The following is a 20,701-nucleotide window of genomic DNA, read 5'->3' on the forward strand; positions in this document are numbered from 1 at the left end:
GCTGCCTTCCGAACTTCGCGACTGACTATACTAAACCACTGGCTTTCTGTAGAAGCACTTCCCCGTGTAGTGCCCTTGCCATAGCTACGATCTAATTGCGCAATCCTCTTGAATAAACAGGTTTCAACGCCCTCTTGTCTCAGCGAGCGGAATACCACCCCAGGTAACATAGTCGGGGGCATCATCATGAGCCAACCAAGGTATTTTAGCTTACTAGCCGCTTCTCTATCTTCCATAATGCTCCAGCCCATTTCGCCCCTGATAGCTGCGTTAGCTGCAAACGGGCCCACAGACAGTGCCGAACGCCCAACCTCCCTTTGGGCATAGTCAAACGCTTTTAAAGCGGACGGAGAAACAGTCAAAACATCGTTCGCAAAGGTAATGGTAGGTACAGCAACAGCCTTCCAAAGGGTACGGGAAACTGTGTATTTATTGTACGATTGGCTGGACACATTTTTCACTGCCCACTGCATACGGGATACTTATTTATTTATTTATTTAAATCTGCTCAATAAGCCACCAGTAGGGCTTCTTTTTGAGCATCAAAAACAGATTACAGAGTAAAGGTGGAACAGAAAAAAAGTTATAATTAATTCAAATGAGAAGCAATGAATATAACCAAGGACGGATTTAGGTTAACTAAATCCGTCCTTGATATAACAATTAAATAGTAATGATAAATTGTGCGATTAAGAATAAGCTAGTATAAAGAGCAAATAGACTAAATTAAAACCATATAACAAATTTAGGGGAGAACTTTTATGGAAATAGTTTAAAAAAAAGTTATAAACATTTCAATTGTGAAGCATTGACTAAGGACAAAATGTAATGAAAAACATAGGAAAACACATTTAATATTAGAGACTAGAGGAGCAAATTGTATAGACTAAATTAAAATTCATATAACAAATTTAGGGGTGAATATTTTACGTCAATGGTCAGAGACTTGGCGGCGAAATGTGTGTCTATTTAGTATTGATACGATATCATTGGGTAAAGAGTTCCAATCATTTATGACCCCACAAGAAAAATGATTTTGTCGTTGAGAGGAAGAGACTCTAGGCTTTGCTAGCTTTAGGGTGTGACCGCGGGTAAGAGTGAGGTTAACGGAAAAGAAATCAGAAAAGTTTAGCAATAAGTTGTTGTAGAAAAAGTCGTGGAGCAAGCAGAGATTGTTAATACGATGACGCAGGTGAACAGGGTCGATACGAAGCAAACGCAGGCGAATGGTGGCAGGGAGACGATAAATTTTGTGGGAGAGTTTAGTAAAAGAATTTTGAGCTTTCTGGAGGGCAAGTATGTCTGATTGAAGGTGGGGTTTCCAGACTGGGGAGCAGAAATCCAAGTGGGGAAGTACCAGTGAGTTATAGAGAGTCTGGATAGTTTTGGGGGAGCGAAAGAGTAGGTTACGACGGATTACACCAGTGGTAGATCGAATTTTTTAAGACACTTTGTTAACTTGATTAGAAAAACGCAATCTTAGGGATAGCACCGGTAACAGTAGAAGATCTAGAGGACTGGACGGGGTGGGTAAAATGAGTAGCAGTGGGGGAGTGAGGCACATTTGATGGGGTGGAAGAGGTAAGTAATCCCCGAGGATTGGCCGAGAGCTCTGGGTATCACGAGGTGAACGGGGTTGGAAAGCTTTCACAACTTTGAAGTTACGGATCACCCATCCTTGATCGCCAGATTTGATTTTAGCGTCGAGTTCCTCTCTGGCCTTGGCATAAAAACCACGCTGAATAGGGGTGAAGTCATCACGCGCAGAGTAGGGAAAGTTACCATCCAAGAGACGCTGTTGCCGTATATAGTTGAAGAGTTTAGATTTTTGATGGGGAAACTCCAGTACAACTTTGATGGGACGAGGGCGAGCACCGGTGGGAGGTAAGACCCTACCCAACCTAAAGAGTCGGACAAAGCTGGGAAGGCCACAGCCAGATAGAAAGTCAGAAATGACTCTGTGATCATCCTCTGGAGAAGATTCCGTAAATCCAAACAATAGCACATTGTTACGTCGAGAGATAGTGGAGACAGATTCCGCACAGGCAGTCTCAATTCTGGAAGAAAATGAAGACTTTGCTTCAGAGAGAAGTTCTTCAACTTTGGCGGAAGAGCAAAAGGTTTCTTCAATCTTGTTAAAATAGGACAATTCCCTCTGTTGTAAGATAGGGTTTAGTTTGTCAAAAACACTATTAGCAATAGTGGAAGTTTGGAGGTCTAATTTTTGCGAGAAAACTTGAAGCGTAGAATCCAGGTCGGAACGTATACTAGTTGAGTCCGCGGAGAGTTTTTTTGTAAGGTTGAGAATGTGAGAATCAAGATCAGATTTAAGTTTTGAAGAATCATCCGAGAGTTTGCTTGTAAATACACGGAACTCGGCGTCGAGATCCGATTTGATACTAGAGGTATCAGAAGAAAGTTGAATAGAGAGTTTGCCGAATTCAGTAACTCGTGAAGATTCTATGTCTAGAAGCTTGGATTGCAGATCCGAAACTGCAGAGACGCAGCTAGATATTTCTGTCTTGGTGAGTTGTAGAGCAGTGTCAAGCGCAATGAGCTGACCCGTGGAAGAGGATTCAGAGTTGCGAAGAGAGACAGCATCCGCCTTGATGAGTGAGAGTTCATTTTCGAGTACTGTTTGCTTAGCAGAGATGGTCGGCAAGAAAAAACAGTAGAGTCGATTATATCTTCATATTCAATTGAGCCAAAAAGAGTAGAGTTCTCGAAAAGGTCCCATCTGTGACAGTCATCGCACCAAACCCAACCAATGGAATTAACGTTATCATGTGTTGTCATAGTTTTAGTTTGGCGCTTTTTTGGCATTGTGGAGGTAAGATAACCAACAAGCCACCTCAAAGCCCGTTGCCTAATCAATACAACGGCTACTCCGCTAATCCCTGATCTATATTACAGTGACTCCGCTAAGAAAAAAGATAATTATATATAAAAGTTTTCGCTAAGCCTAAATCTAAAAACAGAATTCAAAACGAAATTGAAAAATAGCGCGAGAAAAATTCATGCGACTGCGCGTGACGAATCCAATTTGTCTTGTCGCAAAACGTAACTCCTAAGTAGGTGTGATTTTTCCCTAAATCCAGACCAACACCTTGTAGTGTGAATTTTGGCACTGTAGATCCAGAATGCTTACCAAAGATCATGACATTCGACTTGGCTGCACTGAACTTTAACCCCTTAGAATCGTAAAATGAAGAGCACCTATCCCGCAGAATTTGTAAATCACTTGGGGAATTTGCCAAGAGCAGAATATCATCCGCGAATAACAAACAAGGTATACGTATCTTCATAGTTGGTTCATTCCTTGTTGCTCTGGACTTATTTACATCAGCTCCCACCGCAGAATCAGTCAAGCTCTCAGAAAGTCCATTGATATAGGCTATCTCTCTATTCCCTCGGCTTTATAGACGCACGAGCTATCAGTTTTTGTAGCTGAGTTATAACACTTCGCATTAGTCCAAATCCTTCCAACGTCTCCCACAACTTTGGCTGTCGAACACTATCATATGCTTTATCATGGAACTAACTAATGGCTTTATGTAGTTCAAGAAAAGCCGTATAAAGTAATGTCTTCTTTGCTTTGGTAGAGTTCTATGAGTTGGGACAGGATAAAGAGATTGTCCAACATTCGACGGTTTCTGCGAAACCCATATTGAGACTCGTGTAGCAAGTCATTGAGCTCAAAGTAGCCACTAATTCTTTCCTTCCATAAAATCACGTATAATTTGTATAAAATCGAAGTAACAGCTATAAGGCGATAAGCGTCTAAATCTGCCTCCTTTTTACTGTTGCCTTTGAAAGACATAGTTACCCTTAAAGCTTTCCACGTACACGGTATATCTTCTTGACTCATAACATTATTTAACACCTTTAGCAAACATTTTTTTTGCATTATGTCTGAATGAACAAATGCAATGGCAACTATAACAGATGGTACTATAGTGGCCTTATGAAATAAGTTTCTAAAGAGCGAAAATTTGGAATTTTTCCCGCGAAAACGGTAAAAAAATATAACAATCTGAACTTTAATTTAATTTTAATCAATTTAAAGTGTGGCGGCAATAGTAGAAACAAATATAAATTATTAAAACTTACCCCACTATCGACGTAATAGCGTTCAGACGCGTACCGATAGGGGGACAGCCATAGAGAAAAAATCTTTATCTAGATTTGTTCTCTAAGGTAGAGCAAAGATAATTTAAACTCGTACCCTAGATTCGAAATCACTCTCTCGCGCAAAAAAGTTGAAGTGGTTCATGTGAAAAATTCCAGCAAAAACCTATGGGAATTCTGCGAGCTTAGATCGGATGGAGGGGGGGGGGGGCAAAATAACGAGAATGAATATTGGTGTATATAGCAATGATCCTTCACACCAAGCGCACCAGATTCAAAATAAAACAAATGGAAAAATTAACAAACACTAAAAGCGAACAATGCAATAAAATGAACACACAAAGCAAAAAATTAAAATATGCGACAAATCGAATAACAAAACAAAAAAAGAAACGATATAATAATAGTCCGCAGAAATTTATCAAGTCCGAACAGCGTTGCGAAGTATAGCGCAAGTGGCGGAAATAACGTCTAAAAATCCGGCGTGGACCTCGCCGTGCTGCAACTTGGGATGGACAGGCGAAGAGAATGTGCTCCGCGGTATCTACCGCCCCGCACTTCGAGCAAGAATCCGAGCTACTCAAATTAAACGGAAGAGAGTTGCTTTCGTGGGAAGGCGTTCGCAGCCGAGACGCGCCAAAAGAGTGTCATCCCGCCTGGGGAGCTGCCGCCGCATAATCTCGCGAGAGCCCGGATTAGGCTTCGCTTCCCTGAGCGCGTACGAGGTGGCGCGGGTCTGCCAGGAGTCCCACCAAGCACTGGTAACCACTTTACTACACGTGGATTTCAATTCGGAGAGCGTAGCCGGGAGGAAAAAGTCCACCTTGGAGGGACGCGGAAGACTGGTGACGTCCGCGAGACCGTCCGCCATTTCATTGCCCACTACGCCGACGTGAGCCAGACACCACAAAAGAGTCACTGAGTAGGAGTACCCGTCGCATAAGTCATGAATAGCGGTGATTACCGGATCATTTGAACGCGAATGTAACATCGTAAGCGCGCTTTTGGAGTCGGAGCAGAGGACTATTGAACTTTCAAGATGAGCGGAAGCGTATGAAAGTGCCAATTGAATGGCCAACAGCTCTATCCTGTTGATGGGATGACCGGGATCCACCAAAGACCGAGCACCGACCCCGAGAGAAGGAATGGCGCAGGCGGCACCCCCGACTCCCGAGTCCGGGGCGAGAGACCCGTCAGTGTAAATAACGTCGCGTCTTTGGCGTAGATGTCGAGCGTCGCGAGGAACAACTGTCGTAGCGCGTCCGAGCAGAGGTCACCTTTGCGAGTAGTTAGCCAACGGGAGATGACCGTCACCTTGGGAGGTTCCCAGGGAGGAGTGGACGTGGGAGGAAGATGACCCCTGGAGGAATGAAAGAGCCAGGAGAGATTGTGTTCCCTAGCCAAGTTCCACGCCCGGAGCAGAAAAGGAAGCCGATCCGGGGCGAAGCGATGCTCAATGACCTCCAGTTGAGCCAGGTTGTCCCGAAGAAGAGCGGGATAAAACGTCGGGGTATCCGCTGCGCCACATGGAGCAAGTGTATGGAGGTCCAAAAGAGTGCGACGAAAACTTAGCGGTGGAATTGCGGCCTCGGCTTCCATTAGGACAATGGGTGTAGACCGTCGCACACCAAGGATGACCCGTAGAGCAGCGTTTTGGACTTTGTCCAAAGAGGCGAGCAGAGGAGCGGCTGCGGACGCATAGAGGGGGCTGGAATAATCCTGCCTGGAGCGAATGAGGTGGGTGTACAAAAGCCTTAGCACGCCTCTACTGGCACCCCAACCGGTCGCTGAGACAGTACGCAGAAGATTGAGGCGCTTGAGAGAAGAGGAGGCTAGAGCCTCGACGTGAGGCTTCCATGTAAGTCGGTCGTCGAAAATACCACCGAGGTACCTATACGAGTGGACTTTGGTTAAGGGAGTGCCATCGAGACTGAGAGTGAGATCGCCTGGGATGGTAGTCTCCTTTGAGAAAAGCATAAACTGGCACTTGAGTCGCTGAAAGTTGAGCCCCCAGAGTGCACCGTACTCCGCGATGTGATCAAGCGATTGCTGCATGGAGCCGTATAAGGAGCGAAGGGCTTGGCCACAGACCCAGGCCGCAATATCGTCGGCGTGTTCCCCTTGGGAAACATGTCTCTGGCATAGTTGGGGAATCCCGTCCAACATTACAGTGAAGAGGATGGGGCTGATCGAGCTGCCCCGAGGAACGCCTCTCGTGACGAGATAAGTGGCTGAGAGCGTACCATTGACCCTGACCTGATAGGTTCTATCCTTGAGGAAGTCTTCCACCCAACGAAGAAGATTGCCGGTAAGGCCCCGGTGTTGGAGTTTGTAGAGCAGCGCCTGGTGGTGAACACTGCCAAAAGCGTCTTTCAGAACTGTCAAGGGGTCAGTTGATAGGGAGTCATCCAAAAGAATGCGAAAGCGTTTCCAGTCAGCCGAAGGGTAGTGCCAGTGAGCTGGGCCAGTATGACCACTATCTGCTTGAGATGGAGCGCCCATGTGAATCGGAAGGTGGTCACTGGTGCCTGCAAGTATGACTGACCAAGGGAGATGGATAGCCAGGTCAGTACTCGCAAAAGCAAGATCTAGTGCACCATCAGGACCCTTAGTTGGGCGACGAGTCGACTCACTGCTGTTGAGGAGGACCAGATTGTCGTGGTCTTCCAGCCAAATCTGGACGAGGCGGCCCTGTGCGTCTGTCTTGTAGCTGCACCAGAGAATGTTATGGGCATTGAAATCGCCTAAGATTAATACGGGAGTGGTTACATCCCGAAGGAGAAGGTCGAAAAACGCCTTAGTGGCTTTAATATGAGGATCATAGATGTTGAAGAGGGTGAACCATCCAACGGAGGAGTGAGTCTTCAAGGCTAGAGATTCCACACCGACACAGGCTGGAGAGGGTAGACGGACTACCGGAAGAGACTTGTCGATGAGAGTCGCAACACCACCACGAACTCCGGAAGGCGAAGGGCGATGGACAACCCTGTCCGCACGAAAGGGTTCATAACAGCCGAAATGAAGATTGACTGTATCCGTTGGAGAGAGAAAAGTTTCTTGAAGCGCGATAATAGTGGGGTGTAAGTCACCGAGAAGGTCAATGAGATCCGGTAATCGAGAACGAACGCCGTTGACATTCCACTGGAGGACGCTAATCATCTCCAGTAGGATGTGAAGTGAAGGCATCCTGAGTGGTAGTGCCCTGACCATGAGGGGGCAATTTGCTGTTGAACTTGTCCACAAATCCGGCGGTAAGAGAAGCCGCAAGGGATTTCAAGACCGACCGTTTGTCCTGGGTGCCCTGGATCTTTTCGTAGGTTTCCACAACGGCGGCCACGATGTGCGCCACCATCAGAGAAATATCAGCAGCCGAAAAAAGACCCAGAGGCGCGGGCTTCTGTGGCACTGGAGCGGACGCAGCCGACGGTGGTGGCCTGCGTGGGGTTTTACTCCTGGGGCGTGACACTACGTGGGCGTATGACTTTTGATGGACGATTGCTCGTGCCTCTCTGAAGGAGACATCCTCTGTGCGGCGGACGTGTAGTACTTTCTGCTCCCGTTTCAGAGAAGGACACTCTGAAGACTTAGAGCTGTGGGCGCCTTTACAGTTGACAGAATATGCCATCGCTTCACACCTCTGAGTAGGATCATAGACGTGATCCTTTCCGCATGTGGCGCAGATCTCGTGAGCCACCTGAGTTCTGCAAGCTGAAGCAATGTGCCCGTAGTGCCGGCACTTGTAACACTGTAGTGGACAAGGGGTGTAATCCAGAACCCCAAAAGCCATGCCATAATCGAAGATTTTCCTCGGAACGGATTCCTTGGGAAAGCCGATGAGAAACGTATTGGAACGGCCACCTAGACGGCGGACCGACTGGAGTGTAAGACCTCCTCAATATCCGCTTTGGTAATGTTCGTCGGGACATGAATAATCCGCATGGATCCTGTAAAAATCGTCTGAGCTTCTACTATTTTTAACCGCCATCTTATGGCGCTAGCGGCCTGCCGTAGTCAATGAATGGCCGCTGATTGGCTGAAGCTTAAGCAAAGACCATATAATCCCGTAGACTGGAGCATTCTAGGTAGGAGTATAAGATTTCTATGTAGACTATAGCCTCTCTTGGAAACCACCCCATATTGACCCTCTCATCTTTTCTTTTAAGAGAACTCGTTGGGCGCAAGGGGTGCTTCGGCCTTATTCGCCCAGAATGTCAAATCGATCATCTATAGAGTAGTAGCACTCCGTAGCTTTGGCCATGGCCGCCATTGTGGGCGCGAATTTTTTATGAATAGGAAAAAGCATGGGTGACGTCGTATGACGTAGCACTGCCATTACTCTATTGGGCGGAAACTAAGGGCCATAGTGGCGACTGACCTTGAAAAAACTTGGGCTGCAAGCCACTCTCATCATGGGAAATTCCTCAAATTAAGGTGTTTCTTCTTGAGTTTGTGGGCTCTTTTAAATTAGCCCTTTTCTTAAATCATGTAAAGCAAAAGGTTTTCCCATTTGACACTGACTCCTCAATGATAAATTAATCATATAATCTGAAAAGTTACATTTTACCCCCCCCCCCCCCCGCGTTCTTGTCTGAGAATATTGAATGAAGAATAAAACTTAAATAATTTCATTCATTTATTACTAAAGCCACAATAAATTTGTATGATAAAATCATGATAAAATTCCATAAAAATAGAGAGTAAAGATAGAATTTGATGAAGCAAATAAAGTAAAATAAAATTTTGTCCTTGGTTCTTTTAAAATTGTCTATTAATTAAAGCATCCTCTACCACGACCAATTCCACTACCTTGACCCCATAATACTTCCTCGTCTTCTTCGCGGCTGTAGAGGCATAGTTTATGAGGTTGTGAATTTGGTAACTTATTACGCAGAGGTGGACTATTCTTCATTTTTTTTTCATCTTTTTCAATAACTTCTTCAGTTATTCTTTCTGGTAAATGCCGATGTGTTAACTGAATTCGATAATGTTTAATGACATTATCAGAAATTATAAAGCACATTTTACGACTAAATCCAACTGCGCAGTACGGATTATCAAGGTCTTCATGGTAATCGCAACGGGTTCTTGGTTCGTAATCAAAGGTATTCGTAGCTAACATATCATCAACAAGTGTTTGGGTTGGGAATACATATCCAACTACTCTAAGTAACTCAGTCACAAGTAGACCCAAATCAGCAAATGAAACATTGTTCACAAAGCGATTGTCCTCAACTACACACTTGAACCAATCAAAACAAGCTATTGTTTGTTCCATGTGGTCTTCTCTACAGAAAATAATTTGTTTTCCTTCGTGCGCATTGACAAATTTCAGTATGTTCTTGAAAATTGTAGTGTAGTCAGTGGAAGCGTATTCAAAGTCTGACATAAGGAAAGGAATCTGATGAGTCTTTTCACAGTGTTCTTTGGCATCGGCCGTATAACCACTAGGAATGGTTCCAGGATTGATGAATTTATGATAGCTATCCAAAATTCCGTCATTCATGGTATATTTTACAATCCCGACTTCATTGGGTAAATAAACTAGGTCAGTAGTGGCAACCAGACTGTTAAATGTAATAATGTAAATCGGTGTATCAGCAATTTGATGAATGTTATCATTCACGAAGTTGACAACACCAGTGACTATTTTCTTTCTATGAAATTCCAATTCTGCTTCTTCAGCTTCCAATTGTTTAATAGGAATACCATCTGAACTAATTTTCCCATCATTTGTCTCACTCCTCTGAGTTTTGGCTTGTTTGGCTTTTAATTCATAAGTAAGCTTTTTTTGGTGATCCAGTTTTTTAAAAAGAGGATGGGCTATTAAGGCCATTTCTATCAAAGAAATGTAAAATACAATTTACAAATATATTACAAACACTGCCTTCTATAATACTATTATTGAGGGGCTAACCACTCTCTGAAAACCTGTACACCGATTACGGGAGTACAAAAATGAGTACAGCCTTTGGTAGTGCTAAATCTGTACTCACTTACGTAATCATTTTAGTGCAGTCAAAGCTACAGGCTTGTACACCGATTACGGGGAGTGATCAGCCCCTCGACTATTATAGAAGGCAGTGTTACAAACACAGAAGGGCGCTAACTTCGCTATTTGTGTTATCTACCTTTCATGGAAGGAATTCTTCCTCCTTCCCTGTATTCTTCTTGAAGATCTTTCATAAAGAAGTAAAACGCGTTTTGGGGTGGCTTCTTAGGCATTGTTAAACTTATTTGAATTGATTTAATTCGGTAAGTTAAAATTTCTCAAATGATATTAAATCTGCAAAGAGATTGGAGAAGGACAAAAAGATCGCTAGGACTTGAAAAACTAGAGCCAAAGATAATCTGGAACAAGGCTCGTAGAGAAAAATACACTACGCTAGAACTGTACAATAAGGGGATTATCCAGTGTTGCCACTCTATGATTTACAAAATGCCAAGATCGAGCTCGAAAAAATGCCAAGCGCGAAATTTGAAAGCAGAAACGTAAATTAAGCGTGAAAATTTTGTTTTATACAGGTCACTGTGTTTTATAAAAAAAGAGTGGGCTCAAATTGACTAATAATCATTAAAAAAATATATTTATATTCGCGACCGAAATGGTTATAGGTGGCGTTGTGGTGCTGATCTTTTTAGCCACTCATTGTATAATATGTAGCATCAACCAGTGCGAAAAATGGGTTAATTTTGGAGTCGTTTGCGTTTTGTTGTACATTGAAATGATAATGCGTGTAATCCAAAGGAAAACAATACATTTTCATAAATGTATGCGTCGGTTTTAAATCTTAATTTGTCAGTAACGTCTGCTAACCCCCCGAGAAAGTCTTTTCTGGGTTTTAGCCGGGATTTACCATATTATTTGGGCTATCTACGTGACTGTCTGCTAATGCGCTACGTCTTACTGATTTAGTCTACGTTCGAAAGAGGTCTTAGGCATAGTTTTCGGTGGGATTTGGGGGTTAAACCCGACCGTGAAAAAAATAAACACTTAAAACCAGGCCCGGACTGGGTGTCAAAAGGCGCACCGGGCGCCAATATCTTTGATCAGAACTCTATTATACCCCCCCCCCCCCCAAAGGTGTTTATTATTAAATTATTATAGACTTATGCTGTTACGGGTCTAAATGATTTTCAGTCTTTTTGAATATATATATTTTTTAATTCTTATTAAACTGGTTATAAATACAGGGTGTTTTGAAAGCTCTGACTGGGAATTTCTGTCAGAAACTGCAAAAGATAGAGTTGCGCAATTTTCAGGGTATTATTTCTAGTGTGGGATCGCCATAGAAATCGGATAACAAACTAGAACGCTTAATCGAATGGCTGACAAGGTACCAATTAGATTCTTGGCTAAAACGACAGTAACGCCATCTGCGCTGCCTAAAGAGGCGCGCTCGCGCGTAACTTGGTTAAAAGTTTTCCCCCACCCCATTGAAATTAATGTAAAGTTGGCGATAATTAAACGTTAATTAACCTACCAAATGATATAAGAAATATTCCACTGACAATGTTTCCCGTTTATATCAACTTAAATGTAATATAAAATCGTCTTGAAAAATCGTTTATCGCTTTATAACATTCAAAAATAATATTTTTCCCGCACCATGTAGATAACCGAGCATCTGCTCGTCTAGGTAAAGTTTGTGTTGTCAACGCGCGTATTAGAAAGAAAAATGAGATTTTAGAAAGTAGGTTGTAATTCGGAACGATATTAATACTTTTCACGAATTTTGTCATCGGTGAATTATAAATATGACTTGAAATAAGTTCCAAGGTTTATTTAAAAGCTAGTTTCATAACTTTCATCCATTGGTTCGTTCAGAATGTATCTTTAAAGTAGACGAAAATTTTAAGGCGCGGAATCTTGCCCAGTCTTAAGCCTCGGTTTAATCTACTGCGTATTTTGAAACGGAAAAACCCGATTACTATCGTTAGATCTTGGTTAAATGATGGCGAACGCTCCTTGTAATAAGAAACAAATAACGAAATACCATGGAGGAAGCACGTGACTCATACTGCGTTCAGTCAATAGGAGCGGACATCTCCATAGAAGAGGAGGGGTTCAAAAATCAAGTGGCTCTGCCGAACGGCGGAGACACGAACTGAGTCTAAGCGGACGAATTTCGTGAAAATTGTTTTTTCTTGCTAATGCTATTCCTACGGGAATTTGTTTTCCTAACTGTGTTGCAATCCGGAGACTTTTTAATAATATTAGTGTTTGTACTCAACTTTGAATTTTTCATATGATTTTTTGTAAGTTTCCAGGTTTTATTTAAAACTACTTTCATAATTTTCCCTTAATTATTTCGCTCGTAATCTACTTTTAAAATCGACGAAAATTTTAAGGCGAGGAAATGAATTCCCAGCCTTTGGGACCTGTATTTGTGCTAGGCCTCGGTATTGCGCAATGATTTTTAAATTCCAAACATTAAAGCCAAGGCCTAGGTATGTAAAATGTTCATAGAACATTTTTTGTAGGAAATAGCCGGACCCTAATGTTCATACTTGGGTTTATAGCCGTACATACAATACTAACGTAGATATTCGCTATAAACCATTACTGTGCACCGGTTTTCCCCATAACCATTGCTCGTAAAACAACTATTTCTAACAGTAACCTGTGAGAAGATATGTTTTTGTTTGAGTAATTACTCCTAAAATATTTAATTACGGAATTTTGAACCATTCTTCATTTTTTATTTAAAAAAACTATCTTTCTATAATTTGAAAGAAACGCGTTTTCTAGTGCGTTATTAGCGATTGGAAATTATGGTAAAAAGAAAACTATTTCTAACACTAACCTGTGAAAAGATATGTTTTCTTTTGAGTATGTACTCTTACACGATTTGATTACTTTAATTAAACATAAGTTACTTTAAAGATGTAAAAAAACCGCGTTAGCGTCGAGCTAAAGTCGGCCATTTAATTTTAGGCGAAATAGAGTGTTAGTTCACCAGTTTGGCACCGATGGCGTAACTTTCGTTGCCAGCCAAATGAAAAGCATGGGCCAAAGGCAGGGTTTTTTAAAAGTTCTAATCGGAACCCGCGACAAAATTTCAAAAATCGTGCTAGTTTGTTATCCGATTTCTATGGGGATCGCTTTAAATCCTAAATTTCAGAAAAACGGAAATAATTTCGGGTTTTTGTAAAAACTATTTTTCACCGGTAGGTGCTAGAAAAAACGTTTCAATGATAAAGTTGTAGAGTGCTGTCGAAAATGTTCAAGGAAATTAGTTTCATTGGAAAAGAACACTTTTTCACGAAGATATGAGCTGATGAAAAAACAAGCTGTCCATAGGGGCCAATAGCCTTCGCATTTAGTACATAAATGAAAGAAATGTCTGAAAGATTTAATTGATCATTTTATTCGAATAAACATAAGAATTTTACAAGTTAGGTTCTATGATACCTCCGTTTGCCGCGATACATGTTTGGGCACGATGAAGCATGTTTTGAAACGAGCGTCTGATCATATCAGGAGTGACAAGCTCGAAGGCTGCAATGATTCGGTGACGCAAATCTTCGATGTTCTCAACCCCCACAAGATAAAATCCATCGTCTGCTATTTCGTTCTGCAAAAGCGCCAAGTAGCGTTTTCCAATGTCCATTAAGGTGAGATGTGAGGAAAAATGGGCCAATAACTCGATCGCCGAGCAAACCTGCCCAAACATTCAGTCGTAGTTGTTGTTGATGATGATGGTGAAGAAAACCCCAGTGAGGATTTTTGTCACACCACATGTGGGTGTTTTGATGGTTGAAAGGCCCATCTTTCCCAAAGGAACACTCGTCGGTCACCAGCATTTGATTGATGAAATTTGGGTTATCATCAGACATGGTTAATAGCCAGTTACAGAAATCAAATCTACGTTCCATATCTCCTGCGTGCAGAGTTTGGTGGATTGTCGCTCGATACGGATGGAAGTTGTGATTGTGAAGAGTGGTCCACACGTAGTTCGTCGATAATCGCTTGCACCTCTGACGCTTGCTCGAGGATACGCAACAAAGTAGGCTAGAACGGTGTCTTCCATGTTGATGTTTTATGACCTGGTCCACGAAATCTGGGATTGACGTTTCCGTAAGTCTGAAAGTCACGAACAGCTACAAGAACGGTGTTGTGGCTTGGTCTTCTATCAGGATATCGAACAGTGAACAATTCACTAACCCTATGCGCGTTACGATTGGCACGCGGATTACGATAATAATTAAGTGGCATATTGATTAGACTCAATAAAGTTAGAGAATGGTTGAAAACAAAAAGATTTCGCATTAAATAGTAATTGAAAACTTGACCTTTGTGCGTAGTTGGCCTACTGATACGTTTTAGACCTACTGTAAGCCTAAATCATAGATATAAGAAATGTATATAAAGGTCTAGATAAATTTCGGGGTGTCTAAGCCTAACATAAAATACGGAATTGACATCTAGCAGACACCGAGGAAGGCACGTGACCAAGAGCTAGAGCATTTTAGTACTAAGTGCTTGACCTTTCCGCAGGCTGTAGTCTTTAGACACCATCTGTTGGTGACTTTTAGTATAATTTTTAAGCAGGAGACAATGTCTCTCGCGACGATAGCACGAGCTTTCTTACCGATAGACAGCGCCTTATAAGGATAGCCTGCAGAAATTACGCGTTTCTGCTCTCTGTCACCTCCGTATTCACTTCCTTTGAAATATTTTATCTAGACCTTTATATACGTTTCCTATATCTATGGCCTAAATTGGCGTTTTGGTAAATTACATGTACTTTATTTAAGGAATTTAATCTTTGTCCCTATGGATGGCTTGTTTTTTCAAAAAATGCCCAGTCAGAGCAATTCAAAACACCTTGTATAACGGTAACACGGTATATTAGTATTACCTAAACAAATTATTATTTCGTCTTGTGTGGTCGTGCACCCTACTACATCATTTAAAATATGTCACGTTTGAGGGAAACTAATACGGATGTATTGATATTTATGTTTTATTATTTTCGAGTTTTAGTGAAATATTTTCACTGCCCGAACCTTTTTGACCATAGGGCGATCCGCGATCGGGGGAACTATGTTTGGCACTTTAGGGGCGCCGAGCCCTTTTTTACCCTTAGGGCGCACCGGGCTAGTAACTACAGCGATGTTGCCATATATGTCGCGAACTCTCTATCGAAAAGACTCTTACACTTTAAAGACATCAGTTTACGCGACTTTTCTCCTAGTTCTCAAGGCCTAGACATCTTAATAATCTCAATTTCTCATAATGTAAACCCATCCATTTCCACCATTGTTGCAGTAATTTATGGATCCAACAACCGTACGTACACTAATCACTCTCTTCTTTGTATTTTTTAAAATCTATTAATGTTTATTGTATACACCACAAGTATCACTTACTGATTTTAGGCGACTTTAATTATCCCCACATTGATTGGCAAATTTTTTCCCTGGCTCCCACTGCTTGTCAATATACTAAGTTATTCTTTGATTGTATATTAGCTGCCTTGAGCAAAAGTGAGCACGATGTGCTTTCTTTTAATGTCCAATTGCAAGGTTCCCTCCAAGTGTTTCTACCCAAGCCTAATTTCTTTAAGGGAGACTACGATTCTTTCAGCGCTTTTCTCTCCACTGTTGATTGGTCACTTCTCTTTGGTCTGCCTTTCCATTTCTATTAAATGCCAGTATAGATCATTTTGTCCCAATACGGGAACCCCCTGCGGCCCCTATTCCCCCCCAAAGGACAATCCGTAGCAGAAATTACAAATCCGCTTCTTGGTCTAATCTCGTACGTGCGAAAAAACGTGATGTTTCCGCTATTGTTCTAACAGCTTTGACTGAAAAGTACCGTCGGGCTCACCACGCTCACATTGTAGAAATATCCGTAGGAAATACGAAAATAACCTTACCGCCCTAATAAAGAGTCCTTTTGGGCACACATCAATCGCTTTCGCTCCTCGAGATTAAATCTTACCGAGCTCAAAAAAACCTGATGGAACCTTTACCTCATCGGCATCCGAAGCCGCAAATATTTTAAACTTTTTTTTTGCCTCCACCGTAAACAATCAGGGATCTACACTAACTCCTGCACCCCCCATTCAGTCCAGGACTTGCTCCACTCTTCCTACCCTATCGCATTAGCGTGGATTGAGAACTACTTGCATGACCGCCGTCAACGGGTTGTCCTTCAGGACAAAGCATCCTCCTGGTGTCCTATTGGCCAGGGTGTCCCCCAAGGAGCGATCCTGGCGCCCCTCCTTTTCAACGTCCTAATAAACTCAATGCCAGAGGCAGTCGTCTTCGGGCTCTTATTGTTATTTGCGGACAACTCCAAACTATCGGCCAAATAAAAGTCGCTCTCTGATTGTTTGCGTTTGCAGGCGGACCTTGATTCGGTTACAGTCTGGGCCACTAAACACGGGCTATTCTTTAACAGTTCTAAGTGTTCGGTGCTCCATCTTGGGTCCAAAAATCTTAACCATACTTATTACGTCGCTGGGGTACCACCAAAAGTAAATATTGAGATAAAGTCTAAAATAGTGCCTTCAGATTTTACCTTCCACCATGCTTGACATCCTTTTTATGGCGTTTTCCATTGGAGTCCTCTGAGCGCTCCTGGGGCGCTCCTAAATATAAAACGTGTTCCATTGGGACAAAAAGGGCAACTCCAAAAATGAGGCACGTCTTCCATAGGCACTGTTGCTCCCTCGCGGATTGATCCGAGCTGCCCCAACTCGAGGAACGGGGCAACCAAAAATGAGCAATTTTTAAGCAAAGTGACTCCGAGAAAAATTCGTATTCCATTGGGAGGGCTGGAAGTCTAGTCCTCCGAGCACCTAGCGGAGTTCTCCGTGGTAGAGCGATGACGTACAAGGCAAATCCGGATCACGCTCAGAGCAGTCCCAATGGAAAACGCCATTAAAGAGCTATCGATCACATGTTTTTTTCCACCAATAGAAAAGCACTTTATTCGACATATTTTCCCGCGAAAAGTAGTGCATTACGCGGAATTTTGGGATACATTGTTTCGGTCCTCGCTTTCGACGTCTCGAATCGTCCGCTTCTGTTACAGAAACGCTAGCCTAGTATTTTACTTCGCGCTCGGTTTTGTTTGGACCTCGTTTAAAGATTTTAATTAAGTGATTAGTTTAATACAGTGAAAAAAATTCCACGTAAGCAACCTTTGCCGCCGATTGCAGTTTTAAACGCCCCGAAAGTTGAATCTACACAGTGTAATTTTTATTTGACGGATGAATTTGAAATGAGAGCAAAGGCTTCTCTTGTATTTTAAGTCAGTGTCACACTTATTTATTACTTCTGGCCATACGCGGCTTCGATAAGTAAGTGTCACACTTATTTATTACTTCTGGCCATACGCGGCTTCTATAAGTAAGTTTCACACTTATTTATTACTTCTGGCCATACGCGGCTTCGATAAGTAAGTGTCACACTTATTTATTTCTTCTGGCCATACGCAGCTTCGATAAGTAAGTGTCACACTTATATATTACTTCTGGCCATACGCGGCTTCTATAAGTAAGTTTCACACTTATTTATTACTTCTGGCCATACGCGGCTTCGATAAGTAAGTGTCACACTTATTTATTTCTTCTGGCCATACGCAGCTTCGATAAGTAAGTGTCACACTTATATATTACTTCTGGCCATACGCGGCTTCGATAAGTAAGTGTCACACTTATTTATTACTTCTGGCCATACGCGGCTTCCATAAGTAAGTTTCACACTTATTTATTACTTCTGGCCATACGCGGCTTCGATAAGTAAGTGTCACACTTATTTATTTCTTCTGGCCATACGCAGCTTCGATAAGTAAGTGTCACACTTATATATTACTTCTGGCCATACGCGGCTTCTATAAGTAAGTTTCACACTTATTTATTACTTCTGGCCATACGCGGCTTCTATAAGTAAGTGTCACACTTATTTATTTCTTCTGGCCATACGCAGCTTCGATAAGTAAGTGTCACACTTATATATTACTTCTGGCCATACGCGGCTTCGATAAGTAAGTGTCACACTTATTTATTTCTTCTGGCCATACGCAGCCTCGATAAGTAAGTGTCACACTTATATATTTCTTCTGGCCATACGCAGCCTCGATAAGTAAGTGTCACACTTATATATTACTTCTGGCCATACGCGGCTTCGATAAGTAAGTGTCACACTTATTTATTACTTCTGGCCATACGCGGCTTCGATAAGTAAGTGCCACACTTATTTATTACTTTTTGCCATACGCGGCCATCTGCCTTAATATCAGTCAACTAAATATGTGAAGAAATAGCAGAAGATTTTTTAATTTCATTGTGTTTCGGTTGAACTTTCAGCTGTTGCGCAGGGCAGACTTGTAAATAGCGGCAGTCCACGCGTCAAAAACCCCTGAAAAAAATCACGGGACTCCTAAAAAAATGTCTTTAGAAGGGGGTAAAGAGTAGGGCTGTGCGAGTCCTCTTTTTTGGATTTCGAGTCGAGTCCGAGTCCCAAAAAATTGGACTCACCAATTTGCGAGTCCCACTTTCGAGTACTCATTCGAGTCTTCGAGTCCCTAAGAATTAGCCTCGAGCAATATTCGAGTCTTAAATTTCCGAACGAGTCCAGTATGAGCATTAAATTTATTCCGAATCCAATTCGAGTCTTAAATTTATTCGCGAGTCCAATTCGAGTCATAAATTAATTCAGAGTCCCCAATTTGCAGTTGAGCCCTATCTAAGCCTTATATTGCTAAAAAGTCAGAATCATCCTAAAAATTAAATCAGTAATTAATATTTAAAATACTTAATTTACTTATCTACAATTTTTATAATAAGAAGTAATTTTACTAATTTACTAATTTAAGTAATTAAAATTTTCTTAAAAAATGTTTTAATATCTGGAATCTGGATTTTTTTGGTTACTAAAACTTACTACAAGAACTCTTCACCATGTGAGTCATGTGACCTCTGACTAAACAAACTGCGTTAACGCTGCCGCAGCGCCAATACGGGACTTTTACAAAAAAAAATAAACAAATAAAAATGACGGACTCGGTGGAAAATAACGGACTCGTCTTAAAAAAATTGGACTTGCGAGTAATTTTTAGGACTCGGTGAACGGCTCGCAAGTCCATTCGAGTAATAAAAATTAAAATATTCGAGTCCGAGTCCGAGTACTGGACTCGGACTCGAGACCGAATACTCGCAGTTTTCGAGTACTCGCACAGCCCTAGTAAAGAGTCCACGCGACTCCCTCAAATTATATCGTTAGCTAAGTAAAAAGAAGGAAAATTTCGAGAATTAAATAAAAAGTTGAATTATTTTTCTCTTTAAGGCATCTGTATAGTGTATACCATAGAATATACACTCCCTGTGTATACTGACCGCCACTATTTCAGCTCTCCGAATATTAGTCGGACTCCCCACGGAGCTAGAGCTCCCCTATCTACTTATCTGTGAGGCGGCCTCACTGAGGCCTATAGAAATTGACAATGACCAATGAACAATTTGGAAAACTTGGGCATGCTTGGGCCTACCAGGGAAAAACCTCTTCTAACTTAAACATGTGTGGCCCGTGTGGGGAATAATTTCCATAACTTCGTTAGTCGAAAAAAAACCCTGTCTGCTAGCTGTCACGTCCCCGTTAAGCCCTCGAAAATCTTGTATCTAGAGTATATTCCCTATACAGGGTGTCCACTAAAAAATGATTCAGGGCGAATATCTCAGAAACTGTTTTCTCTAGGAATTAAATTTTTTTTTGTATGTGACGCAGCTCGTACAGGGGGCCAAGGAAGAATGATAACCTCGATGACCTGGAACCATGTCTTCAAGGTCATTCAAAAATCATCGCGAGAACCGTTAGATTTAGAAACTTGGTTCCAATTAGAAGGTTGTTCCTCATCAAATTTTATGTGTAAATAACTTTGAACTGACTTAATTTTATACCCTGGAAGACTAAAAATTTCATGCTAAATACAGGTTTTTCATCATGTTAAACTGGCTACACGAAAGTTATTATGAATCGGACAAAACTTATGTTATGTTCACGTAATTTTAAACTAAAGGGTATTTTTCTTTGGCAATTTAAATAAGAAAAATTCGATTGACCTTGAACCATGTCTTCAAGGTCATTCAAAAATAATCTCCAGAACGGCTGGAGGGTGAAGTATCATTTGTCCAACCACCCGGCTGGAGATACAAACTTGGTTTCAATTAGCTGCTCATCATCAAATTTTATGTTCAAATAACTTTGAACCGATTTGATTTCATCATTTGGGAGCCAAAAATTTAACACCGAAAAAGAGACTTGAAGACCATCTCGTTTTCCTACTGTAACTATTTTCTAATGCTCTAGAGTGCTCTAGATCGCTCTGATCAACATATTATCATTGAGTTGGGAATAATACTATCTAGAGACCCAGTTCAAATTTTCCCCATAGGCTTTAACACAGCATTAGTGAAGATAGGAACGAAAATCATGGGAGTGTTATCAACTACGGCAAAAGCCACCTATGAGCGAAAAATGCAGCTATTTAATTGAAAAAAATTTCGATGGCCCCTGCCGCCCCTGATGGTTTCGGTACGGTAAGGACGTGTTCGTGGCTTTG

The 20,701-nt window shown here is 41.8% G+C and overlaps 1 protein-coding gene across 1 annotated transcript; it reads right to left on the bottom strand.

Annotated features, from left to right (window-relative positions):
- Window positions 1-8,754: 8,754 nt before the first annotated feature.
- Window positions 8,755-10,454, bottom strand: LOC149941259 (protein maelstrom homolog). The gene is made up of 2 exons (XM_090177660.1): window positions 10,257-10,454; window positions 8,755-9,963 (listed from the first exon to the last, which is right to left on the bottom strand). The coding sequence occupies exons 1-2, from the start codon at window positions 10,348-10,350 to the stop codon at window positions 8,897-8,899; spliced, it is 1,161 nt and encodes a 386-aa protein (XP_090033786.1). The 5' UTR covers window positions 10,351-10,454; the 3' UTR covers window positions 8,755-8,896.
- Between the last annotated feature and the right edge of the window lie 10,247 nt (window positions 10,455-20,701).

The sequence above is a fragment of the Leiobunum rupestre genome, chromosome 6 (genome assembly GCF_980474605.1).
Source record: "Leiobunum rupestre chromosome 6, qqLeiRupe1.1.hap1, whole genome shotgun sequence".
Classification (NCBI taxonomy): Eukaryota; Metazoa; Arthropoda; class Arachnida; order Opiliones; family Sclerosomatidae; genus Leiobunum; species Leiobunum rupestre.

Excerpts from the sequence above, each read along its gene's own strand:
- LOC149941259 (XM_090177660.1), bottom strand. The coding sequence starts at position 10,350 with ATGCCTAAGAAGCCACCCCAAAACGCGTTTTACTTCTTTATGAAAGAT. Across the intron at positions 9,964-10,256 it reads AAGAATTCCTTCCATGAAAG|AAATGGCCTTAATAGCCCAT; the intron begins GTAGATAACACA and ends TTTCTTTGATAG.